Here is a 21,315-nt window from a genome sequence, read left to right as displayed (position 1 = left end):
CTACTAAAAATATAATTAGCCAGGCGTGGTGGCATGCACCTGTAATCCCAGCTACTTGGGAGGCTGAGGCAGGAAAATTGCTTGAACCAGGGAGGCAGAGATTGCAGTGAGCCAAAATCATGCCATTTCACTCCAGCCCAGGCAATAGTTCGAGATTCCTTCTCAAGAAGTAAAAAAACTAAAGAGATAATTATGATATAATGTGGTAAGGGCAATTGTGCTCTCTCTATGAGACTACAGGCTTTCCAAAAGTGGGGAAGTATGTCTCCATGATCAGCATCCTGGGCTGGGACCTGTGTCATTGCCAGGGAGGGAAGAGGAGGAAACAGGCTCAGACAGAGTATTTAACTATGTAACTTAAGGTCTGTGCTGAGATTTTTTTTTTTTTTAGACAGAGTTTCGCTCTTGTTGCCCAGCCTGGAGCACAATGGTACAATCTTGGTTCACTGCAACCTCTGCCTCCTGGGTTCAAGAGATTCTCCTGCCTCAGCCTCCCAAGTAGCTGGGATTACAGGTGCCCACCACCATACTTGTCTAATTTTTGTATTTTTAGTAGAGATGGGGTTTCACCATGTTGGCCACGCTGGTCTTGAACTCCTGACCTCAGGTGATCCACCTTCCTCAGCCTCCCAAAGTGCTGGGATTACAGGCATGAACCACCGCACCTGGCCTGTGCTGAGACTTGAACTCAAACCTGTGTGATTCTGGAGGGTTCTTGCCAGCAGCATAAGCTGGAGTGAATCGTGGCCAAGATCAGGCAGTCTGGAGCCAGCTCAGCCACTGTCTACTGACCATCTATCTCTCAGCCATGATCCCTGACCTCAGGCCCAGCTAGGGATGACTCACTGGAAAGCAGGAGAATGGCTGTGGCTCTGGGTCAGCCTAAAGTACCATTTTATTGCCATTATTATCTCTATCTTCATTAGCCAAATCGTTGACTGCCTATTAAGTAGTCAGACAGCTGACGCATGCTGTGCCTCGAAATAACCCCACCCTGTCCTTGGGGCATTCAAATATCCTAGAACCTGTGATGCCATCGAAAAGCCCACACCCACTATCCATCCATTCATTTCGTCACTCAACAACTCTCAACCTCCACTTATACCAACCCCTATGCTAGATGCTGGAGCAGGGGGCACAGAATAAATAAGATACATTTCCTACTCATGAAACATCTCCTCTGTGGCAGAGGAAGACACATAAGTAATTGTAACATAGAGTGATCTGAACTGTGATGGGGGATATACAATAGGCAACAGGAGAGATTAAGTCTGCCTGAAGGTGGGAAAAATCCTTCACCCAAGTGGTGACTGGTTTGAGCTAAAGAGAATCAATAGGGTTTTGCTAGGCAAACCAAAGGATGGGCATTACAAACAGATATATGCAAAGGCACAGAGATGTCAGAGAGCAACGGGTACTGAGCTAACTGCAAGTGATGTGTGGGGCCCAGGGTAGCAGGAAATAGGCCTGGAGAGATAACAGGAAGCACCTCACAGAACAAGAGAGCAGAGAAAGGAAATCCTAAGGAAACTGATGGAGGTGACAATGCTAAGGTCTCAGGGGAGTCAGAGTTAAAAAAAGAAGACCTCCAGTCAGCAAAGCCTGAATCCTGTCCTCTCGCTCTCTTCCCCGGCCAGCATGCGCTTCACCACTTGCTCCACCTTCTCCCCCAACTGCCAGTCCCTGGGCTCTGTCCAGGCACCCAGCTACAGCACCAAGCCGATCAGCAGTGCAGCCAGCATCTATGCAGGTGCCCATGGCTTTGGTTCCCATATCTCTGTGTCCTGCTCCACCAGCTTCAGTCCATGGGCCTGACCAGGGGGATGGCTGGGGGTCTGGCAGGAATGGTAGGCATCCACAACAAGAAAGAGACCATGCAAAGCCTGAACGACTGCCTGGCCTCCTACCTGGACACAGTGAAGAGCCTGGAGACCGAGAACCAGAAGCTGGAGAGCAAAATCTGGGAGAACCTGGAGAAGAAGGGACCCCAGGTCAGAGACTGGAGCCATTACTTCAAGACCATCGAGGACCTGAAGTCTCAGATCTTCACAAATGCCCACATCATTCTGTAGATCAATAATGCCCATCTTGCTGCTGATGACTTTAGAGTCAAGTATGAGACAGAGCTGGTTATGTGCCAGCCTGTGGAAAGTGACATCCATGAGCTCTGCAAGGTCACTGATGACATTAATGTCACTTGGCTGCAGATGGAGACAGAGATCGAGGCTCTTAAGGAGGAGCTGCTTGCTCTTCATGAAGAAGAACCACGAAAAGGAAGTAAAAGGCCTACAAGCCCAGACTGCCAGCTCTGCATTGACCATGGAGGTAGATGCCCCCAATCTCAGGACCTCACCAAGATCATAGCAGACATCTGGGCCCAATATGACAAGCTGGCTTGGAAGAACCAAGAGGAGCTAGACAAGCACTGATCTCAGCAGATTGAGGAGAGCACCATAGTGGTCACCATGCAGTCTGCTGAGGTTGGAGCTGCTGAGATGATGCTCACGGAGTTGAGACATACAGTCCAGTCCTTGGAGACTGACCTGTACTCCATGAGAAATCTGAAGGCCAGCTTGGAGAACAGCCTGAGGGAGGTCGAGACCTGCTACGCCCTGAAGATGGAGCAGCTCAACAGGATCTTGCTGCACCTGGAGTCAGGGCTGGCACAGACCCGGGCAGAAGGACAGCGCCAGGCCCAGGAGTATGAGGCCCTGCTGAACATCAAGGTAAAGGTGGAAGCTGAGGTCACCATCTACCGCCACCTGCTGGAAGATGGCAAGAACTTCAATCTTGCTGATATCCTAGACAGCAGCAACTCCATGCAAACCATGCAAAAGACCACCACCTGCCAGATAGTCGATGGCAAATCAGTGTGTGAGACCAACAATACCAAAGTTCTAAGACATTAAGCCAGCAGAAGCAGGGGACCCTTTGGGGAGCAGGAGGCCAATAAAAAGTTCATAGGTTAAAAAAAAAAAAAAAAAAAGGAGCTTCTTCTTCCTGGTAGGGTATGGACAGAGGAAACCCCAGGCTGTGGCTGCTCACTTTGGGTAGCTAGTAAACTATAACCACATAACATTTATTGAGAGCTGTGCTCTAAACATATTTCATGGTTTATGCCCTAAATATATATTTCATTCTCACAACTCTGTGCTGGAAGTACAATCATTATCTCCATCCACTTTATCTTTCTTTTTGAGACAGAGTCTCACTCTGTTTCCCAGGGTGGAGTGCAGTGGCTCCACCATCTCGGCTTCTCTACCTCCTGGATTCAAGTGGTTCTCATGCCTCAGCCTCCTGAGTAGCTGGGATTACAGACATGTGCCACCACACCCGGGTTTTTTGTTTTGTTTTGTTTTGTTTGCATTTTTTTAGTAGAGACAGGGTTTCACTACGTTGGCCAGGCTGGTCTCAAAGTCCCAACCTCAGGTGATCTGCCCACCTCAGCCTCCCAAAGTGCTGGGATTACAGGCTTGAGCCACTGTGCCCAGCCTCTATCCATTTATAGACAAAGAAACTCAAGGAGTGAAGGACATGCCAATATGCCAATCTGGTATCTTGATCACTATGAATTGAAAACACTGGAGAAATCGTAGTTTCAGAAAGGGCGAGCTGACCTGCCTCTTCCTGCATGCAGAAAACCATCAGGATTCCTCTGTGAGGGATGCCCTCCCTGTTCCAGGGCAAAACGGTAGCCCTGATTACCAGAGACTGGGAACTGGGGGCTGCAATGGACCTGAATAAACATACTTTCCAAAGTAACTCTTATTTTCCACTAGTTTTACACTTCCACCTCAAATATCTCCTCATCACTCACCTAGAAATTTACTGCCCCTACCAGATGTCCTGTCACTTCTCAATTTATTGGTGTCTAAAAAGTATAAAAACATCTCATGGCTGGGCATGGTTATACAGCTTATGCCTGTAATCCCAGTACTTTGGGAGGCCAAGGCGGGAGTTCAAGATGAGCCTGGCCAGCATGGTTAAACCCCATCTTTACTAAAAATGCAAAAATTAGCCAGGCTTGTTGGCAGGCGCCCATAATCCCAGCTATTCAGGAAGCTAAGGCAGAAGAATCACTCGAACCCAGGAGGCGGAGGTTGCAGTGAGCCAAGGTCATGCCACTGGACTCCAGCCTGGGTGACAGAGCGAGACTCCATCTCAAAAAACAAAAGCATCTTGTTTTGACCACTTCTTCAGACTTCACTCTTTTGTGAAGATCCCCATGTACATATAAAACTAATAAAATATTATATAATGTTAAAATGTTATAGAATAATAGGCCAGGTGCAGTGGCTCATGCCTGTAATCCCAGCATTTTGGGAAGCTGAGGTGGGCGGATCACTCAAAGTCAGGAATTTAAGTCCAGCCTGGCCTACAAGGTGAAACCCTGTCTCTACGAAAAATACAAAAATTAGCCGGGTGTGATAGCGCGCAACTGTAGTCCCAACTACTTGAGAGGCTGAGGCAGAAGAATCACTTTAATTCAAGAGGTAGAGGTTGCAGTGAGCCGAGATCGTCCCACTGTACTCCAGCCTGGGTGACAGAGCGAGACTTCGTCTCAAAAAAAAAAGAGAGAGCTAAGGTGGGTTGGAGGTTATCTCACTCTCCTGACGAATAGAGGTATAGAGAGGTTAAGTAAAGTGCTGGAGGTTATACAGTTAATAAGTAGCAAAGTCAGGATTTGAGCTTAGATTGTCTGTCTTCAGGGCCCATGCTTTTAAACACTGTACTTGTAAGTCAAGGGTGAGCCAGGCGCAGTGTTTCAAGTCTGTTATCCCAGCTACTGGGGAGGCTGAGGTAGGGGGATGGCTTGATGCCAGGAGTTCAAAGCTGCAGTTAGCAATGATTGTGACATTGGACTCCAGCTGGGTGACACAGTGAGACAGTATCTCTAAAAAATGTGTCTGTAATAAGGAGGCAGGTGGATCACTTGAGGCCATGAGATCGAGATCAGCCTGGCCAACAACAAGTATGTAATAAAATAAAAAATAAATAAGATCCAGATGATGTGGGTTTAAACCCAGACATAATTGTCCTATCTGCAGTTTCCCACTCATTAGAAAAAAATTTTTTTTAAAAGACAGAGTCTTACTCTGACACCCAGGCTGGAGTACAGTAGCATAATCTTGGCTCACTGCAATCTCTGCCTCCCAGATTCAAGTGATTCTCCTGCCTCAGCCTCCCGAAGTGCTGGGATTACAGGCGTGAGCCACCGCGCCCAGCTGATTTTTACATTTTAAATATTGAGTAAAGCAAAATAATATTCATGAAATATGTGGGAAGTATAAAGAGTAACAGTAAAATGAACTGTATTATTGTTTCATAGGTCATTATTACCATCAACTTTAAAGTCCCTTTCTAAAGCTATCATTTTGCTCCAAAGGTAACAACTACCCTGAATTTTGTTAATCATTTATTTGCTTTTCTTTCTGATTTTAAAGCATATTTATTTACATAGTCCTAGGAATATTTTTTAGAATTTCTGGAACTTTGCATAAATGAAGCAATTCTGTGTTTTCTGACTAGCTTTGCTTGAGATTATTAGTACAAAATGCCAGTTTTTTGCTCTTCCAAAGACTGTAGCTATGAATATTCATATATACTGTGAAATAAAAAGCAAATCCAGACTTGGTAAGGAGAGATTTTATTTATTTATTTATTTATTTATTTGAGACTGAGTTTCGCTCTTTTTGCCCAGACTAGAGTGCAATGGCACGATCTTGGCTCACCGCAACCTCTGCCTCCCGGGTTCAAGCGATTCTCCTGCCTCAGCCTCCCGAGTAGCTGGGATTACAAGTGTGCACCACGACGCCCAACTTTTTTTTTTTTTTTTTGTATTTTTAGTAGAGTTGGGGTTTCTCCATATTGGTCAGGCTGGTCTCGAACTCCCGACCTCAGGTGATCCGCCCACCTCAGCCTCCCAAATGTCTGGGATTACAGGCGTGAGCCACCGCGCCCGGCTGACTTGAGGGTTTTGAAGTTTGCAACGTGGTAAATGTAAAGTGGGTCTCGCTGCATTTCCTTTATTACTGAGTTGTGCATCTTTTCTTTAACGTAAGCCTTTAGCAACTATAGCACTTTTTTTTTTTTTTTTTTTTTTGAGACAGAGTTTCGCTCTTGTTACCCAGGCTGGAGTGCAATGGCGCGATCTCGGCTCACCGCAACCTCCACCTCCTGGGTTCAGGCAATTCTCCTGCCTCAGCCTCCGGAGTAGCTGGGATTACAGGCACGCGCCACTATGCCCAGCTAATTTTTCGTACTTTTAGTAGAGACGGGGTTTCACCACGTTGACCAAGATGGTCTCGATCTCTTGACCTCGTGATCCACCCGCCTCGGCCTCCCAAAGTGCTGGGATTACAGGCCTGAGCCACCGCGCCCGGCCAACTATAGCACTTTCATTGTAAATTAGACCTGCTTGTTTCCTCTCTTGTGAAGTACCTGTGGCCCGTTTTTCTACTGGGTTATCTTTTCCTTACCGATTTGTGGGAGTTCATCAACACGTTTTGGAAACATAAATGGAAGAACAACTAAAATGTTCGGAACGGAGGAAGGCTGAGATTAGGTGTGCAAGATCCACAACTAAGTATCACAAAAACAACCCCTGCCGCAGGCTTCTTAGTTGGTCTTCATGAGCGCTTTATGAAAGAACTCTATAACCCCATTTTCCAGGTGAGTTTTTCCATCATCCCCGGTTTCCCTCTGTGGGAAAGGAACACGGACGACTTCAGATCTTCCAGCTCCAGGTTCTACAACCCCAACCCCAACGGACTAGTTACAATTTTCACAATCTCGCAGACGCTGGAGCGTTGCTCTCATTGTTCTCGCGAGAGTTGCTTCCAGCAGATCATGTGACAATCCAAGATGGCGTTGCCCGGCGAGGCGGAGGAGGAGACGACAGTTTACCTAGTAGTGAGCAGTATCCCCTCCGTGTTGCGCTCGGCCCATTTACGGAGCTACTTTAGCCAGTTCCGAGAAGAGCGCGGCGGTGGCTTCCTCTGTTTCCACTACCGGCATCGACCTGAGCGGGCCCCTCAGCAGGCCGCTCCTGACTCTGCCCTAACTCCTACCTGCCCAGCCGCTGAGGGCCAGCTTCTCGCCCAGACTTCGGCCACCGATGCCCGGCGTGTCTCCTCTCGAGACTCTACTCCAGTCCAGTCCCGCACCTGCTGCTGCGTCATCTCAGTACGGGGATTAGCTCAAGCTCAGAGGTTTCTTCGCATGTACTCGGGCCGCCGGTGGCTGGATTCTCACGGGACTTGGCTACCGGGTCGCTGTCTTATCCGCAGACTTCGGCTTCCTACAGAGGCATCAGGTAAGAGTGAGAAAGTTAACAGACTGGGCCTACAGGCCTGGAACAGAGGCCACTTTTCAGAGGAGTGGTGAGGATAAGTCAGGCCTCTGGTTACGACTCCAGGAGTTTAGGTCATATTTTAGACAGAGCTTCCGGCTCAACTTGCAGGGAGTTAATTCAATGCAGGGAGAAAAAAATCCCGGAGAGGCTTATTCGGAAGAGTCTTCATTTTGTTAGGTCCCTTCTGAGACCCTTTCTCTATGCAAGGGGTTGATTTCGCGCTAACGCAGAAGGAAAAAAGGAAATCCAGTTTCTAACCCTCTTACTGTCTTTCTCTCCTGCTCTTTGTGCTTCCTACCCAGTCCTTTCAGTAAGATTCGAATGAAGAGACAATCTCTTTTCTCTGGACAGCTCCCACTTTCATGGGAAATCACTTTGATGGGGAAATACGACAGTACAGAGCCCTCCCAGTTCACACATTCAACAAATGCTTATATTGCTAAACTTAGTGTGACTAGCTGGATTTGCAGAGAACAGTTGGATTTAGTGTGTGTTCAGAATCCACAAAGGAAGAGATTTGGAAAAAGGTAATTGCCACAGAGATGTCATTCTAATTATTAGCATTCCCCTACCGCACTGTCTGTGTATTTAGTAGGCATTGTTGTAAGCTTTTTGTTTTCTTATTGACCCCTCACAACATTCCTATGAGATAAGAGCTATTGTTACTTCCATTTTATAGGTGAAGAAACTGAGGGATCCAAAAGGTATATGACTTGCCTGAGGTTACAGAGCCAGTGTCAGAGCTACCACAAACCTAGGCATTCTGTTCCAGAGCCTATACTGTTTATCACCAAGTGCTGTGAGATGACAAAGAAGGGAGAAACCGTAATAAATGAGCGAGTTAGAAGGAAACGCCACACTCTGAGTTCAAATTATGAGCCCTTTATTTAGCGGGCATCCGAGAGTCAGCTAACGCTCAGAATCTCTTGGCTTGATTTCCTTTTATACCTTGATTTAGGTAGGGGAGGGGGCTGCGTAACTGAAGCAGAATTTTACAGAAGTGGAAAAAGCAAGTTAGTAGGAGGAGGCTGGTAACCAGGGGGCAGGAGGTTCCCAGGATTGTTGGTTGCTAAGGGTATTTCCATACAATCACTAAGTGGTGTAGCAGGGCGAACTTCCCATACAATCAATTACCAAGGAAGGTATTCACAATGGCAGATAGACTTGCCAAGCAGGATGCGGTTACAATGGTTACAGGTACTGTGAACAGTGTGAACCACTTTTAATGAGTGCAGTAGCATGACCCAGTAATGCCCTGGGAGGGAGAGGCTCCAGAGAGCTTGTCAGGTTGGCAGCTAAGATGGAGTCAGTTAGGTTAATTTAGGTTAGGTTATTACAAAACTAACTTCCTAGATGGATCATGAAATGTAGCTTTCCATCTGGGTCTTGAAAAATAAATAGGAGTTCATAGAGAATGGCGTTTCTGAGTTTCAAGGTAAATGGCATTTTGAAAGCCCATTAAACTTTCAGGGAATATTAAATTGTTCAGTGTGGGCTGAGTGCATTGGCTCCTGCCTGTAATCTCAGCACTTTGGGAGGCCCAGGTAGGCGGATCTCTTGAGCTCAGAAGTTCAAGACCAGCCTGGACAACATGGTGAAACCCCATCTCTACCAAAAATACAAAAAATTAGCCAGTTGTGGTGGCATGTGCCTGTAGTCCCAGTACTTGGGAGGTTGAGGTGGGGGGATCGCTTGAGCCCAGGAGGTGGAGGTGGAGGTGGCAGTGAGTCAAGATCATGCCACTGTACTCCAGCCAGGGTGACAGAACAAGACCATCTCTCAAAAAAAAAAAAAAAAGAAGAAGAAGAAGAGGAGAAGGAAGAATAGAAAGAAATTAGAAGAAAAAAGAGAAAAAATTGTTTGGTATGCCTGGATCACATTGTATGAAGACATACAGGAGGTGGGAGTTGGTGCCAATTGAGAATCAAAAGGTAATTAGTCACGGTTGGATTGCTTGAGGCCAAGACCAGCCTGGACAACATAGTGTAACCCTGTCTCTACTAGAAATACAAAACTCAGCTGGGCATGGTGACACATGCCTGTAATCCCAGCTATTTGGGAGGCTGAAGCACGGGAATCACTTGAACCTGGGACGTGGAGGTTGCAGTGAGCTGAGATGCACCACTGCATACTCCAGTCTAGGTGACAGTGAGACTCTGTCTCAAAGAAAAAACGGGTCATCAGGAGCCAGAGCTGGAAGAAACTTGTCTGCCCAGCCAAGGTGATGAGAAATGACATGAAGCTACTAGGTAGTTCTGTAGATCTGCTTGGGGAGAGATGAAGAGACCTGGGGAAATTTGAAAGAGAGGAACAGCACTAGGCTAATGGATTTATTATTTATTTATGTTTGAGACAGAGAACTCTGTTGCCCAAGATAGAGTGCAGTGGTGCAATCTCAACTCACTCCAGCCTCACCTCCCAGGCTCAAGCAGTCCTCTTGCCTCAGCCTCCCAAGGAGATGGGATCACAGGGTGCCAATTTTTTTATTTTTTGGAGAGATAAGGGTCTCTCCATGTTTCCTAGGCTGGTCTCAAACTCCTCAGCTCAAGCAATCTTTGTGCCTCAGCTTCCCAAAGTGCTGGGATTAGAAATGTGAGCCACTGTGCCAGCCTGGATTTATTTATTTTTATTTTGTCTAAATCTGCTTAGTAGGGAAAGGCTAACATCTTTAAACATTGGCTCAATTGATTTCTGGCTCAAGTGTTATTGGAGGCTTCTGGGTTTCAAGATCCATTCTTCTCCCTCTTTCCCAAGCTTTGAGCTCCTTTCCTTTCAAGACCCGGAAGGAAATGCAGAGTCGGAAGGCTGAGAATGAAGCCTTCACCCTGGCTGACCTGAAGCAACTGCCAGAGCTGAACCCACCAGTGCTGATGCCCAATGGGAACGTGGGGACTCCCCTGCGGGTCTTTCTGGAGTTAATCCGGGCCTGCCGTCTACCCCCTCGGATCATCACCCAGCTGCAGCTCCAGTTCCCCAAGACAGGTTCTTCTCGGCGCTACGGCAATGTGCCTTTTGAGTATGAGGACTCAGAGACTGTGAAGCATGAAGAGTTTGTGTATACAGCAGAGGGTGAGGAAATACCCCAGGGAACCTGCCTGGCAGATATACCAGCTAGCCCCTGTGAAGAACCTGAGGAAGAAGCAAGGAAGGAAGAGGAAGAAGAGTCTCACTCAGATGATGTGAGTACAGTGTGCTACTCTGTCCTTGCTGGCAACTGAAAGAGGCCAAAGGCATTAATGATACCACTCTTCAGTTGTCTATTACAAGAGTTCTCAACCTGGGTCCTCAGGAGGGTTCCAAGGAGTCTGAGAACTCTCTCACAAGGAATGTAAAACTGCATTTGCATGTGTGTATCTGTATTTCTTTATGGAGATGGTCCAGAGCTTTTACCAGAAGATTTGTAGATGGGTCTTATTTTTCATTCCCTTGGAAGGGATATAAGGAAAGTTCCTTTTTATTCATTTTTACTTTTCTTCTCTTTTTGAGACGGAGTTTTGCTCTGTCGCCCAGGCTGGAGTGCAATGGTGCGATCTTGGCTCACTGCAACCTCTGCCTCCCAAGTTCAAGCAATTTTCCTGCCTCAGCCTCCCCAGTAGCTGGGATTACAGGCATATACCACCACACCTGGCTAATTTTTGTATTCTTAGTAGAGGCAGGGTTTCACCATGTTGGCCAGGCTGGTCTCGAACTCCTGACTTCACATTCTGACTTTTCTTCAGCGCCTGAGGGCCTGCAGCGTTTCAAGCCAGGAGTCATTCTATCATTCCACAAGTCCAGTCAAGTCAAGGGCTAGTGTAGGATTCCAAAGGCATTCTAAGACGCATTTCCTGTCCTCAGAGAGCCTAAAATCTCCCCGAAGAGAAAGAACCAGCATCTGGAGACACTGCACAGTGTGGCCACCTGGGTTTGCATTGCTGGCTTGCTGCTCCCTCAGTGTCCTCTTTTGGACAAATAACTTTTTAGTCCTCTGAATCCAGGTTTTGTCATCTGTAGAATGAGAATAATGGTACTTATCTCACAGGGTGGTTGTGATTAATTAACGGAGCTCAGCTATTACTGACACACAGTAAGGGCCTTACGGAGACAGTAAGCGTTCTTGTCCGTTCTTTGTGACGTCACATAAAAAGGCCTAAACAGTGTGTACTGATTAGTACTGAGAGTTCAGAGACTGGTGAGAGAGCTGTGGGCCTACGCGTCGGGGCCTTCATGTAGGCTGTAGGACTCGAGGGACAAGGAGGATTTAACCAAGTGGAGAAGAACAGGATGTGGGAGAGGAAAGTGGGTATTTTAGGTAGGGGAAAGACATGGCCAAAAGCACAGAGGTGAGTTGGGCTTGTGGAGACTGGAGCAAACTATGTTGAGAATTATCAGAAGATGGAGACATGCTGGTCAACAGCCAAATATGTGCTGCTGTTGGAGAAATTTGAAGGACTGGAGCTAAGGCCAGCCTCACATGCCTCCTGTGCCCTCAGCTTCCCTCCCTGCCTTTTAGGATGATGACCGGGGTGAGGAATGGGAACGGCATGAAGCACTGCATGAGGACGTGACCGGGCAGGAGCGGACCACTGAGCGGCTCTTTGAGGAGGAGATTGAGCTAAAGTGGGAGAAGGGTGGCTCTGGCCTGGTGTTCTATACCGATGCCCAGTTCTGGCAGGAGGAAGGAGGAGGTAATGCTGGTACCTGGGCAAAGGCAGGAGTGACCCCTGCTGCCTTCTCTTGGGGTTCTCTGTTCCATACGGTAGATTCCCTAGTGGTGAGCCCAAACAAAAGGCTAGGGAACAGGCTGACCTTTATTGTATATGAGAGACCAATTATCCTTTTGAAGAGGGGGAATCAGTGAGATGGAGAGAAAATGCGCCCCCTCCAATTCTGAATAACCCTCCCAGAGGAAGGATTTTAAAATACAAACAAGCTGGGTGCAGTGGCTCATGCTTATAGTCCCAACTACTCAAGAGACTGAGGCAGGAAGATCACTTGAGCCCAGGAGTTCAAGGCTGCAGTGAGCTATGATCACACCACTTTACTCCAGCCTGGGTGACAGAGTGAGACCTTCTGTAAAACAAACAAATGCCCTAAGTTTGTGTCTAAGTCTAGGTTTAACTCTGAATAGAACTGAGAGTCCTTAATGCACTCTGTTGGATGCTTTTATATCCCTACAGATTTTGATGAACAGACAGCCGATGACTGGGATGTGGACATGAGTGTGTACTATGACAGAGGTACTGGGCAAGGAATGGCAACACTGGGAGGTGAAACAGGTGTCCTGGCCTTGCAGTGACACTTTGTCAGAGCTAGCAAAGGCTGAAACAAGGGACCATTCCCACTGAGAGGGTTCCTCTTAAAACATCTTTGGTTATGTACATTAAGTGCTAGTTTTGAACAGAGCCTTCTTCCTTTCTTGGAGGAGGAGGAGGGACTGATAGTCCTTAGGAGCTCTGGGTCCGATGGTCAGGTTCTAGTAGGTGGGATGGTCAGGAGCTCAGGCTCTAGTAAGGGTTTAGATTTTAGAAGAGAAAATGACCTGGGTGGGGGAAATAGCCACGTGGGTGAGGGAAGAAGACCTGGGTTCTAATCATCTCTGTCATTCGTTGGCTCTGTTACTTTTCTGCACCACAATCTTCTCATCTGTATATTGGGAGAGCCATGGTTCCTACTTTTGGGGAGCTCCTAGTTAAATGAGAGAGATAACACACCATTAAAATGAATAAGTCAATCTTATCAGGGGGTCCTAGAAACCTGATTCTTCCCCCTCCTTCTGAGAGGGACGCTTTCATAAACATCTCTGGTTCCTCAGATGGTGGAGACAAGGATGCCCGAGACTCTGTCCAAATGCGCCTGGAACAGAGACTCCGAGATGGGCAGGAAGATGGCTCTGTGATCCAACGCCAGATGGGCACCTTTGAGCGCCACACCAAGGTGAGTGAGCACTGTGCCCACCCCATGGACCCCACTATTTTCCTTCTCTACTTTCATTCCTTCTCCCATCTGTATTCCCCCTGCTCCCAGCAGGAGCCCCATTTCTTGAGTCTTATCCCTTCACTCGGCAGGGCATCGGGCGGAAGGTGATGGAGCGGCAGGGCTGGGCCGAGGGCCAGGGCCTGGGCAGCAGGTGCTCAGGGGTACCTGAGGCCCTGGATGGTGATGGCCAGCACCCCAGATGCAAGCGTGGATTGGGGTAAGTGTGGCCGAGGGACTTCCCTGGGAGCCCAAGCCTTTCAGCTATGGCCTGGTTTCCCTCTTCCCACTGGTTTTGGCATGGGTGCTGGGTACTATTATTTCAATAAATAAATAAAATTTAAAAAGTAGATCTGACACTTTTTTTTTTTTGAGACAGAGTCTCGCTCTGTTGTCCAGACTGGAGTGCAGTGGTGCAATCTCAGCTCACTGCAACCTCCGCCTCCTAGGTTCAAGCAATTCTGCCTCAGCCTCCTGAGTATCTGGGATTATAGGTGTAGCCACCATGCCTGGCTAACGTTTTTCTTTTTAGTAGAGACAAGATTTCACCATGTTGGTCAGGCTGGTTTCGAACTCCCAACCTCAGGCGATCTGCCCAACTCTGCCTCCCAAAGTGCTAAGATTACAGTCGTGAGCCACCATGCAAGCTTCTGTTCCTGCATAACAGTTATGCTATCCTTGCAGCTCATCCCCTTCGGTTACTCTTTAGACAAGAATTCTGCTCCTCTCTCAAAATTGACTTATGGTCATGTGCTCAGAAATGCACCAAGGGTGGGATGGGAGGGCAGAGAAGAAATAAAATATGAAGCATCCAAAAAAAAAAAAAAAAAACTTAGACCTGGCTGGGCACGGTGGCTCATGCTTGTAATTCCAGCACTTTGGGAGGCCAAGGCAGGCAGATCAGCAGAGGTCGGGAGTTCAAGACCAGCCTGACCAATATGGAGAAACCCTGCTAAAACAAATTTAAAAAAAGAAAAAGACTTTAAGGCTTAACAAGAGCATTCATACCTTTTGTTGGAGGAGTTTGGACTTGATGATTGCTAGGAAGTCTGTAGTGACAGAAGGAAAATTTTATCTGAGGCCCCTTCTTGCTGGCACTTTTGTCAATGGATAGATAAGAGAGCTGGAGAGCAAAGAACCAGATTTAAAACCTCTGTCTTTGGAAAAACCAGATATGTAGTAGCTATTTTCCCGTCCTTTCCCAACCCCTTTACTGGAGTTTAAGAGCAGCCTTCTCATTGAGAGCCTGTTTTTATCCAGGTACCATGGAGAGAAGCTACAGCCATTTGGGCAACTGAAGAGGCCCCGTGGAAATGGCTTGGGACTCATCTCCACCATCTATGATGAGCCTCTGCCCCAGGACCAGACAGAGTCACTGCTCCGCCGCCAGCCACCCACTAGCATGAAGTTTCGGAGAGACATGGCCTTTGTGAGGGGTTCCAGTGCTTGAGACAGTTGTGCTTCAGACAACCCCTCATTGCCTGATTCACGGGGTTGGGGGCTTTCTTGGTCAGAATCACTCATAGCTACGTGATGAGAACCCTCCGCCTCGGCCTTATCTACCACTGAAGCAGAAAGGAGTCTGGGAACCAGTTTTCATGGCTGGTTCAGGGTGCTTTGCTCTGAGCTTGCCTGCCAGTTCTCTACCTCAGGGGCATTTTTACAAAAAAACCCCTCCACTCCCATCGGATAGGAGTAATGACTACTTGTCTTTGGTCTCTACCCTAGTCTCTGGGCTTGCCCTTTGCCTCTTGCAAACCTTGAAAACTGTTTTGAGTGAGGCTATCAGACAGCCTTCCTTGGGGACTCTGAAGGTGTCACCACGAAGGCCAGAAAGAAGGGGAAAGGGACCTGTGCGAGGAGAGGATTTGTGGTGCTTCGAAGAGCCGGCCTTGGGCGGGCCCTACACTCTACTCTTCACCTGGTGGAACTGCAGCGGAGAGTCCGTGGGCGGGGGGGGGAGGGGGGGTGGCCCAGGTGTGCGAGGTCATGGAAGAATAAAGACGTTTACTACTGGATCTCCCTTTCTCTTCTAATTCGAGTCTCAAGAAAGGTCAGGGAGGGTCGGGCGCGGTGGCTCACGCCTCTAATCCCAGCACTTTGGGAGGCCGAGGCGGGTGGATCACGAGGTCAAGAGATCGAGACCATCCTGGTCAAACCAGGTGAAACCCCGTCTCTACTAAATATACAAAAATTAGCTGGGCATGGTGGCGCGCGCCTGTAGTCCCAGCTACTCGGGCGGCTGAGGCAGGAGAATTGCTTGAACGCAGGAGGCGGAGGTTGCGGTGAGCCGAGATCGCGCCATTGCACTCCAGCCTGGGTAACAAGAACGAAACTCCGTCTCCAAAAAATAAAATAAAAGTCAGGGAAACGCCGAGAGATTTCCGCTCGAAGACCCCACACTCGACCCACTCCCCACCAGAGAAGTGCGGTTGCGCCGCCACGCCCCTTGGCGTCGAGCTGCGTCTCCACTCTGAGGGCGGGACTTCCTCTCCTTGGCCCGCCGTTTCCGACCCCGTCCGGAAGTCGAGTTGGTCTAGTTAGTACCAGCTCCGTTAGTTTCCCTTGCGCTACGCGGTCCCAGCTGTTCCGTCTGAGGCCAGTGAAGTTGGCCGCGAAGGAGGCATACGTCCTGGGTCCTTTGCCTTCAGTCTGGTTTCCTGCACGGCTGCCTGCCCCGTTTTCCCTCTGAGCTGACCTGCTGCGGGCCGCCCATGGCAGGGGCCGCTCCGACCACGGCCTTTGGGCAAGCGGTGATCGGCCCTCCGGGCTCGGGGAAGACCACGTACTGCCTGGGCATGAGTGAGTTCCTGCGCGCGCTGGGCCGGCGCGTGGCAGTGGTGAACCTGGACCCAGCCAACGAAGGGCTGCCGTACGAGTGCGCCGTGGACGTGGGCGAGCTGGTGGGGCTGGGCGACGTGATGGACGCGCTGCGGCTGGGGCCCAATGGTGGCCTGCTCTACTGCATGGAGTACCTGGAAGCCAACCTAGACTGGCTGCGTGCCAAGCTCGACCCCCTCCGCGGCCACTACTTCCTCTTCGACTGCCCAGGCCAGGTGGAGCTATGCACGCATCACGGCGCCCTGCGCAGCATCTTTTCCCAAATGGCTCAGTGGGATCTCAGGGTGCGTCTCAGGGCGGGGAGGGCCATTTTGCAGATGGAGGAACTGGGACAGGGAGGAAAGATGCCACGCCCCCATGTCACACAGGGAGGGAGGGGCTGAGTTGCTTTGGAGTAAAACAGGCTTGAGTCCAAAATCTGGCTCTACTACTGACTCAGTGTGGTCTGGGTAAGTCTGTTCATCACTCTGAACCTTAGTTTCCTCACGTGTAAAATGGATGTGTTAGCAGCCAACTTGGCGATTTTTGAAGTATGGAAGGGGTTAATGTAGATAGTGGCATGGAGATTGTTTTAAGTTTGTGAGCAAAAGTAAATGAAAGAGTGGAATCAGATACCGTGGGATTTAAACATCTTGCCCACTGGGAGGCTCAGTGCAAGACATCTTGTATGAAAAAAAAATGCTTCCTATTTTCTGGGAGAAGGAAACCAGTGTAGTTATTAGAATGAAACAGAGGCAGGAGGAGACTAATAGGAAAAGCTTAGACTTTTCCTCAAGCTCTCATTTTGATGAGGGACTGTTGATCCCTGCTTCTCTAGGCCACTCTCACCCTGTCTCTTCCATCCCAGCTGACTGCTGTCCACCTCGTGGATTCTCACTACTGCACAGACCCTGCCAAGTTCATTTCAGTACTGTGTACCTCCCTAGCCACCATGCTGCACGTGGAGCTGCCCCATGTCAACCTCCTATCCAAGATGGACCTCATTGAGCATTATGGGAAGCTGGGTAAGAGCTCCTGTTCCAGGCAAAGAGCAGGGCAGCAGCTGGGCTAGAATGAAGCAGACATCTCAGCTGAAGGTAGCTGCCTCTAGTGCCTTGCATGACCTGGTGATTGTAACCATAGGCAGGTTCAGACTCTTACCCATTTATTTTGTGCCACTCTGTGCTAGGTACTGTTGTAGATTTTGGAGAAGAGAGAGCTACATATGGTGTTAGGTGTTACATAGGAACTAAAGTGATATGACAGTGACTATTTGGGAGTGAGGTGAGTGAGCTTTGGAGTAAAACAGGCATGAGTTTAAATTCTGGCTCTGTCACTGAATTACCATGTGATCTGAGTAAATCAGTTCATCTGTTTGGACCTCAGTTTCTCACTACTGCTCTGAGGCAGTGGCATCTGAGCTGAGACTGGAATGGTGAGAAGGAGCTGGCCAAGGGAAGACTGTTCTATGCAGAGGAACCAGTAGGGGTAAAGGCCTTGTCTTAGTTAGTTTGTGCTGCTGTCACAAAAATACCATAGACCAGATGGCCTAACCAATAAATATTTATTTCTCACAGTTATGGAGGCTGGTAAGTCCAAGACCAAGACACAAGCAGATCTGGTGTCTGGTGAGAGCCTGCTTCCTGGCTCCTAGATAGCCGCCTTCTGTCCTCACAGAAGGAGGCTATATTCTCACCTGGCAGAGAGACAGAGAAGGGGTGGGAGGCCAGGGACAAAATAGGGAAGACTGAGGTAGAAGCAGGCTGGTACGAGACAGGAGAATTGGCTAGAGTCCCAGTGGCCAGCATTTTTTTCTTGACAAATTAGTACTCTCCTGAACTGGGGACATCATTCTCTAAATAGCATCTTTAGCCACAAAGGAATCTAGAGAAGACAGATAAAATGGCCAGCACATGAGCAGCGGGGAGGTTGTTGGGAAAGGGAGGTGTCAGGAACTTGTCCAGGGAGGGCTGCTAGCTTCTAGTCTGGACATAGAGTAATATAGAGTCCTCAGCTCACTTTAGGATAGACCTGCCAAGGAGCCCAGATACTTAAGTTTTCTGGGCAGAAACAGGCCACTAGAGGGAGTTCCACCTTACTTCTTTTAGTGGGAAAAGATTTATAAAACTGAATCAGAGACCTCAGCATCATGTAGGCCTTATTTTTATTTATTTGATTTTATATTTTATTTTTTCTTTTTTTAATCTTTAATTTTTATTCCTTTATTTTATTTTTTATATTTTATTTTATTTTAATTTTGAGATGGTGTAGATGGTATCTTGTACTGTCACCTGGGCTGGAGTGCAATGGCGTGATCTTGGTTCACTGCAACCTCCGCCTCTCAGGCTCAAGCGATTCTCCTGCCTCAGCCTCCTAAGTAGCTGGGATTACAGGCTCCCACCACAATGCCTGGCTAATTTATATGTTTTTAGTAAAGATGGGGTTTCACCATGTTGGCCAGGCTGGGCTTGAACTCCTGACCTCAGGTGATCCACCTGCCTTGGCCTCACAAAATGCTGGGATTACAGGCGTGAGCCACTGCGCCCAGCCTATTTGCAAGTGTTGATCAAGCACTTCTCTGTACCAGACACTGGGGTTTATAGCATTTAATCTTCACAAGAGTCCTATGAAGTGGGTACCTGTCTGTATAGCTATAAAATAGTAGAGCCAGCAGGTAAAGCCAAATGCCTTTTTTCTTAGTAACTTCATTTTACTCTGTCAACAAATATTTGGGTGCATGAAGACAAAGGAAAAGAAGAAAAACGAACCTCGTCTTCAGGTCTTTATCCTGATACTAGTTGTTCCTGAACACTGGTTTCTCTCTTTAGCCTTCAACCTGGACTACTACACAGAGGTTCTGGATCTCTCCTACCTTCTTGACCATCTGGCTTCTGACCCTTTCTTCTGTCACTACCGCCAGCTCAATGAGAAGCTAGTGCAGCTCATCGAAGACTATAGCCTGGTCTCCTTTATCCCTCTGAACATCCAGGTACTGGAGGCTAAGACAGGAATCTGACAGTGCTTGGGATTCACCAAGCCAAGGGCACAGGAAGCTTTGAGGGCTTAAACAGTGGTCTTTGCCCTGAGTCAGACTGTCACCAAGTAGCCTTAGTTATAGGACCAGGGGCTGCTATAGGGGCAGAATTCCAGTAAAGAGAGTGGACAAACTTTTGCCCTGTCTATTCTGTGTTGCTGGATCCTCTCTTCACATGTTCCCTCCTCAGTGTGAAAATGGGCGAGTTTAGAAAGTCATCAGCAAGAAACTTGACCAGGACCAGGGACAAGTCTCTTAAGCCCATTCAACTGGGCAGCTGCCTGTTGACTTTGCAAAATGGTACCCAACCGCTGTGCCTCTCACCTTCATCCACCCTGCAGCAATAACCTGGGAGATCCAGGTGCATGTTAGATTCCTTTCTGCAGTGGATAGACTTGAGCTAACTTGTCTCTTCCCTTTCTAATGCCACACTTTTCTGATATGAGGAGGTGAACTCTATAATATTAATCATAACAGTTACCTATTTATGGCTTTCTGTGCTGGGCACTGTGCTAAGGACTACACATACATAATTTTGCTCTGTCCTTTTCACCATGTTATATATAGACTGTTCTTATCACTGTATGTGGATGAGGAAAAGTTTTGTGTGTGTGTGTGACAGAGTCTCACTCTGTCACCCAGGCTGGAGTGCAGTGGTGCAATCTCAGCGCACTGCAACCTCCGCCTCCTGAGTTCAAGTAATTCTCTTGCCTCAGCCTCCCAAATAGCTGGGACTACAGGCACGTGCCACCACACCCGGCTAATTTTTGTGTTTTTAGTAGAGACGGGGTTTCACCATGTTGACCAGGCTGGTCTTGAAGTCCTGACCTCAAGTGATCCACCCACCTTGGTCTCCCAAAGTGCTGGGATTACAGGTGCTACCACACGCAGCCCAGTTATATATTTAAGCATACATATTTATTGAATGTCTACTTAAGAGAAGTATTGTGCCAGGCATGGGGAATACTACAACATTCCCTGGCCCTAAGGGGTGCTTAGTCAGGTAGAGGAGGCAGGTGAGTTAATAGGCATTTATTACATGGTAGGGATACCCGGTGCCATAGGTATAAACCCAGGGGACGATGGGTGTGCTTAGAGGGGCTTATTTGTTCTAATCTGAGTGAGTGGTGGTCAGAAAAAATGGGGTTTATCCAGCCTCTGGGAACATGTAGAACTACTCCAGGCCAAGGAAGCTACATGTGCAGAGGCAAGATAGAGGAAGGTATATTTAGAGATTGCAAGCAGTTTTACACACTTCTGTTTCACTCACAGATCTGTTTCTCTCCTTCCTGCTCAGGACAAGGAGAGCATCCAGCGAGTCCTGCAGGCTGTGGATAAAGCCAATGGATACTGTTTTGGAGCCCAAGAGCAGCGAAGCCTGGAGGCCATGATGTCTGCTGCAATGGGAGCTGACTTCCATTTCTCTTCGTATCCTTGCCATCTTCCTGGCTATAGCGGAGAGGGTGAGACATGGGGCTCAGGAATGGCCACAGGAGGTGCAGTCATCATCCCTGTGGATGACTGATTTCTTTTTTCCTTTTTTTTTTTTTTGAGAGGGAGTTTCACTCTTGTCCCCCAGGCCAGAGTGCAGTGGTACAATCTCAGCTCACTGCAACCTCCGCCTCCCAGGTTCAAGCAATTCTCCTGCCTCAGCCTCTCGAGTAGCTAAGATTACAGGCGTGCGCCACCATGCCCAGCTAATTTTTATATTTTTAGGAGAGATGAGGTTTCACTATGTTGGCCAGGCTGCTCTCAAACTCCTGACCTCAGGTGACCCACCCACCTCTGCCTCCCAAAGTGTGAGCCACCACGCCTGCCTGTGGATGACTGATTTCATTGGGTTTGATCAATTGGGCTTCCTGATGACTGTCTCTCATGTGCAAAGGTGGTTCCTTGCCTTCAGAGTTGGTTGTACTAAGGACAAGGGAGGATATTGATCAATAGGAGCAACAAATACAGAGGCCCAGATATGAAAGGTGATTGGTCATTTGAGAGAGATGCAGGAGGTCCAGTTGCCTGGTATGTTGCATGCGAACAGGAAAGGACGTTGCAGGGGTGCAAGCAGGGCTGCCGAGGGAGGGGCCTGAGTCTCCTACTAAGGAATATGGACTTCAGTCCATTAGTGGGCATTGGGAGCCAGTATTGTTGAACA

At 48.3% G+C, this 21,315-nt stretch overlaps 2 protein-coding genes and 1 pseudogene across 3 annotated transcripts in view; all 3 read left to right on the top strand.

Moving 5' to 3' along the window:
• Window positions 1-1,271: 1,271 nt before the first annotated feature.
• LOC144576958 (keratin, type I cytoskeletal 18 pseudogene) lies at window positions 1,272-2,909 on the top strand (annotated as a pseudogene).
• A 3,935-nt stretch (window positions 2,910-6,844) lies between these two features.
• Window positions 6,845-15,327, top strand: GPATCH3 (G-patch domain containing 3). The gene is made up of 7 exons (XM_009000716.5): window positions 6,845-7,315; window positions 10,109-10,533; window positions 11,847-12,021; window positions 12,514-12,573; window positions 13,149-13,270; window positions 13,402-13,529; window positions 14,570-15,327. The coding sequence occupies exons 1-7, from the start codon at window positions 6,865-6,867 to the stop codon at window positions 14,757-14,759; spliced, it is 1,551 nt and encodes a 516-aa protein (XP_008998964.1). The 5' UTR covers window positions 6,845-6,864; the 3' UTR covers window positions 14,760-15,327.
• Window positions 15,328-15,814: 487 nt separating this feature from the next.
• The window catches only part of GPN2 (GPN-loop GTPase 2), a 15,831-nt gene continuing 10,330 nt past the window's right edge, over window positions 15,815-21,315 (top strand). Inside the window, exons 1-4 of one of the 2 annotated variants that reach the window (XM_035308294.3) lie at window positions 15,815-16,434; window positions 16,998-17,154; window positions 18,958-19,118; window positions 20,461-20,591. In XM_035308294.3, the coding sequence (XP_035164185.3) occupies window positions 16,024-16,434; window positions 16,998-17,154; window positions 18,958-19,118; window positions 20,461-20,591 (860 nt within the window). In that variant the 5' untranslated portion in view covers window positions 15,815-16,023. Of the gene's footprint in view, window positions 16,435-16,967; window positions 17,155-18,957; window positions 19,119-20,460; window positions 20,592-21,315 lie in introns of both variants that reach the window. The other variant, XM_035308293.3, reaches the window with a different exon arrangement.

The sequence above is a fragment of the Callithrix jacchus genome, chromosome 7 (genome assembly GCF_049354715.1).
Source record: "Callithrix jacchus isolate 240 chromosome 7, calJac240_pri, whole genome shotgun sequence".
Lineage (NCBI taxonomy): Eukaryota > Metazoa > Chordata > Mammalia > Primates > Cebidae > Callithrix > Callithrix jacchus.
Note: the sequence above shows the minus strand (reverse complement) of the source record. Positions and strands in the feature narration are given on the sequence as shown.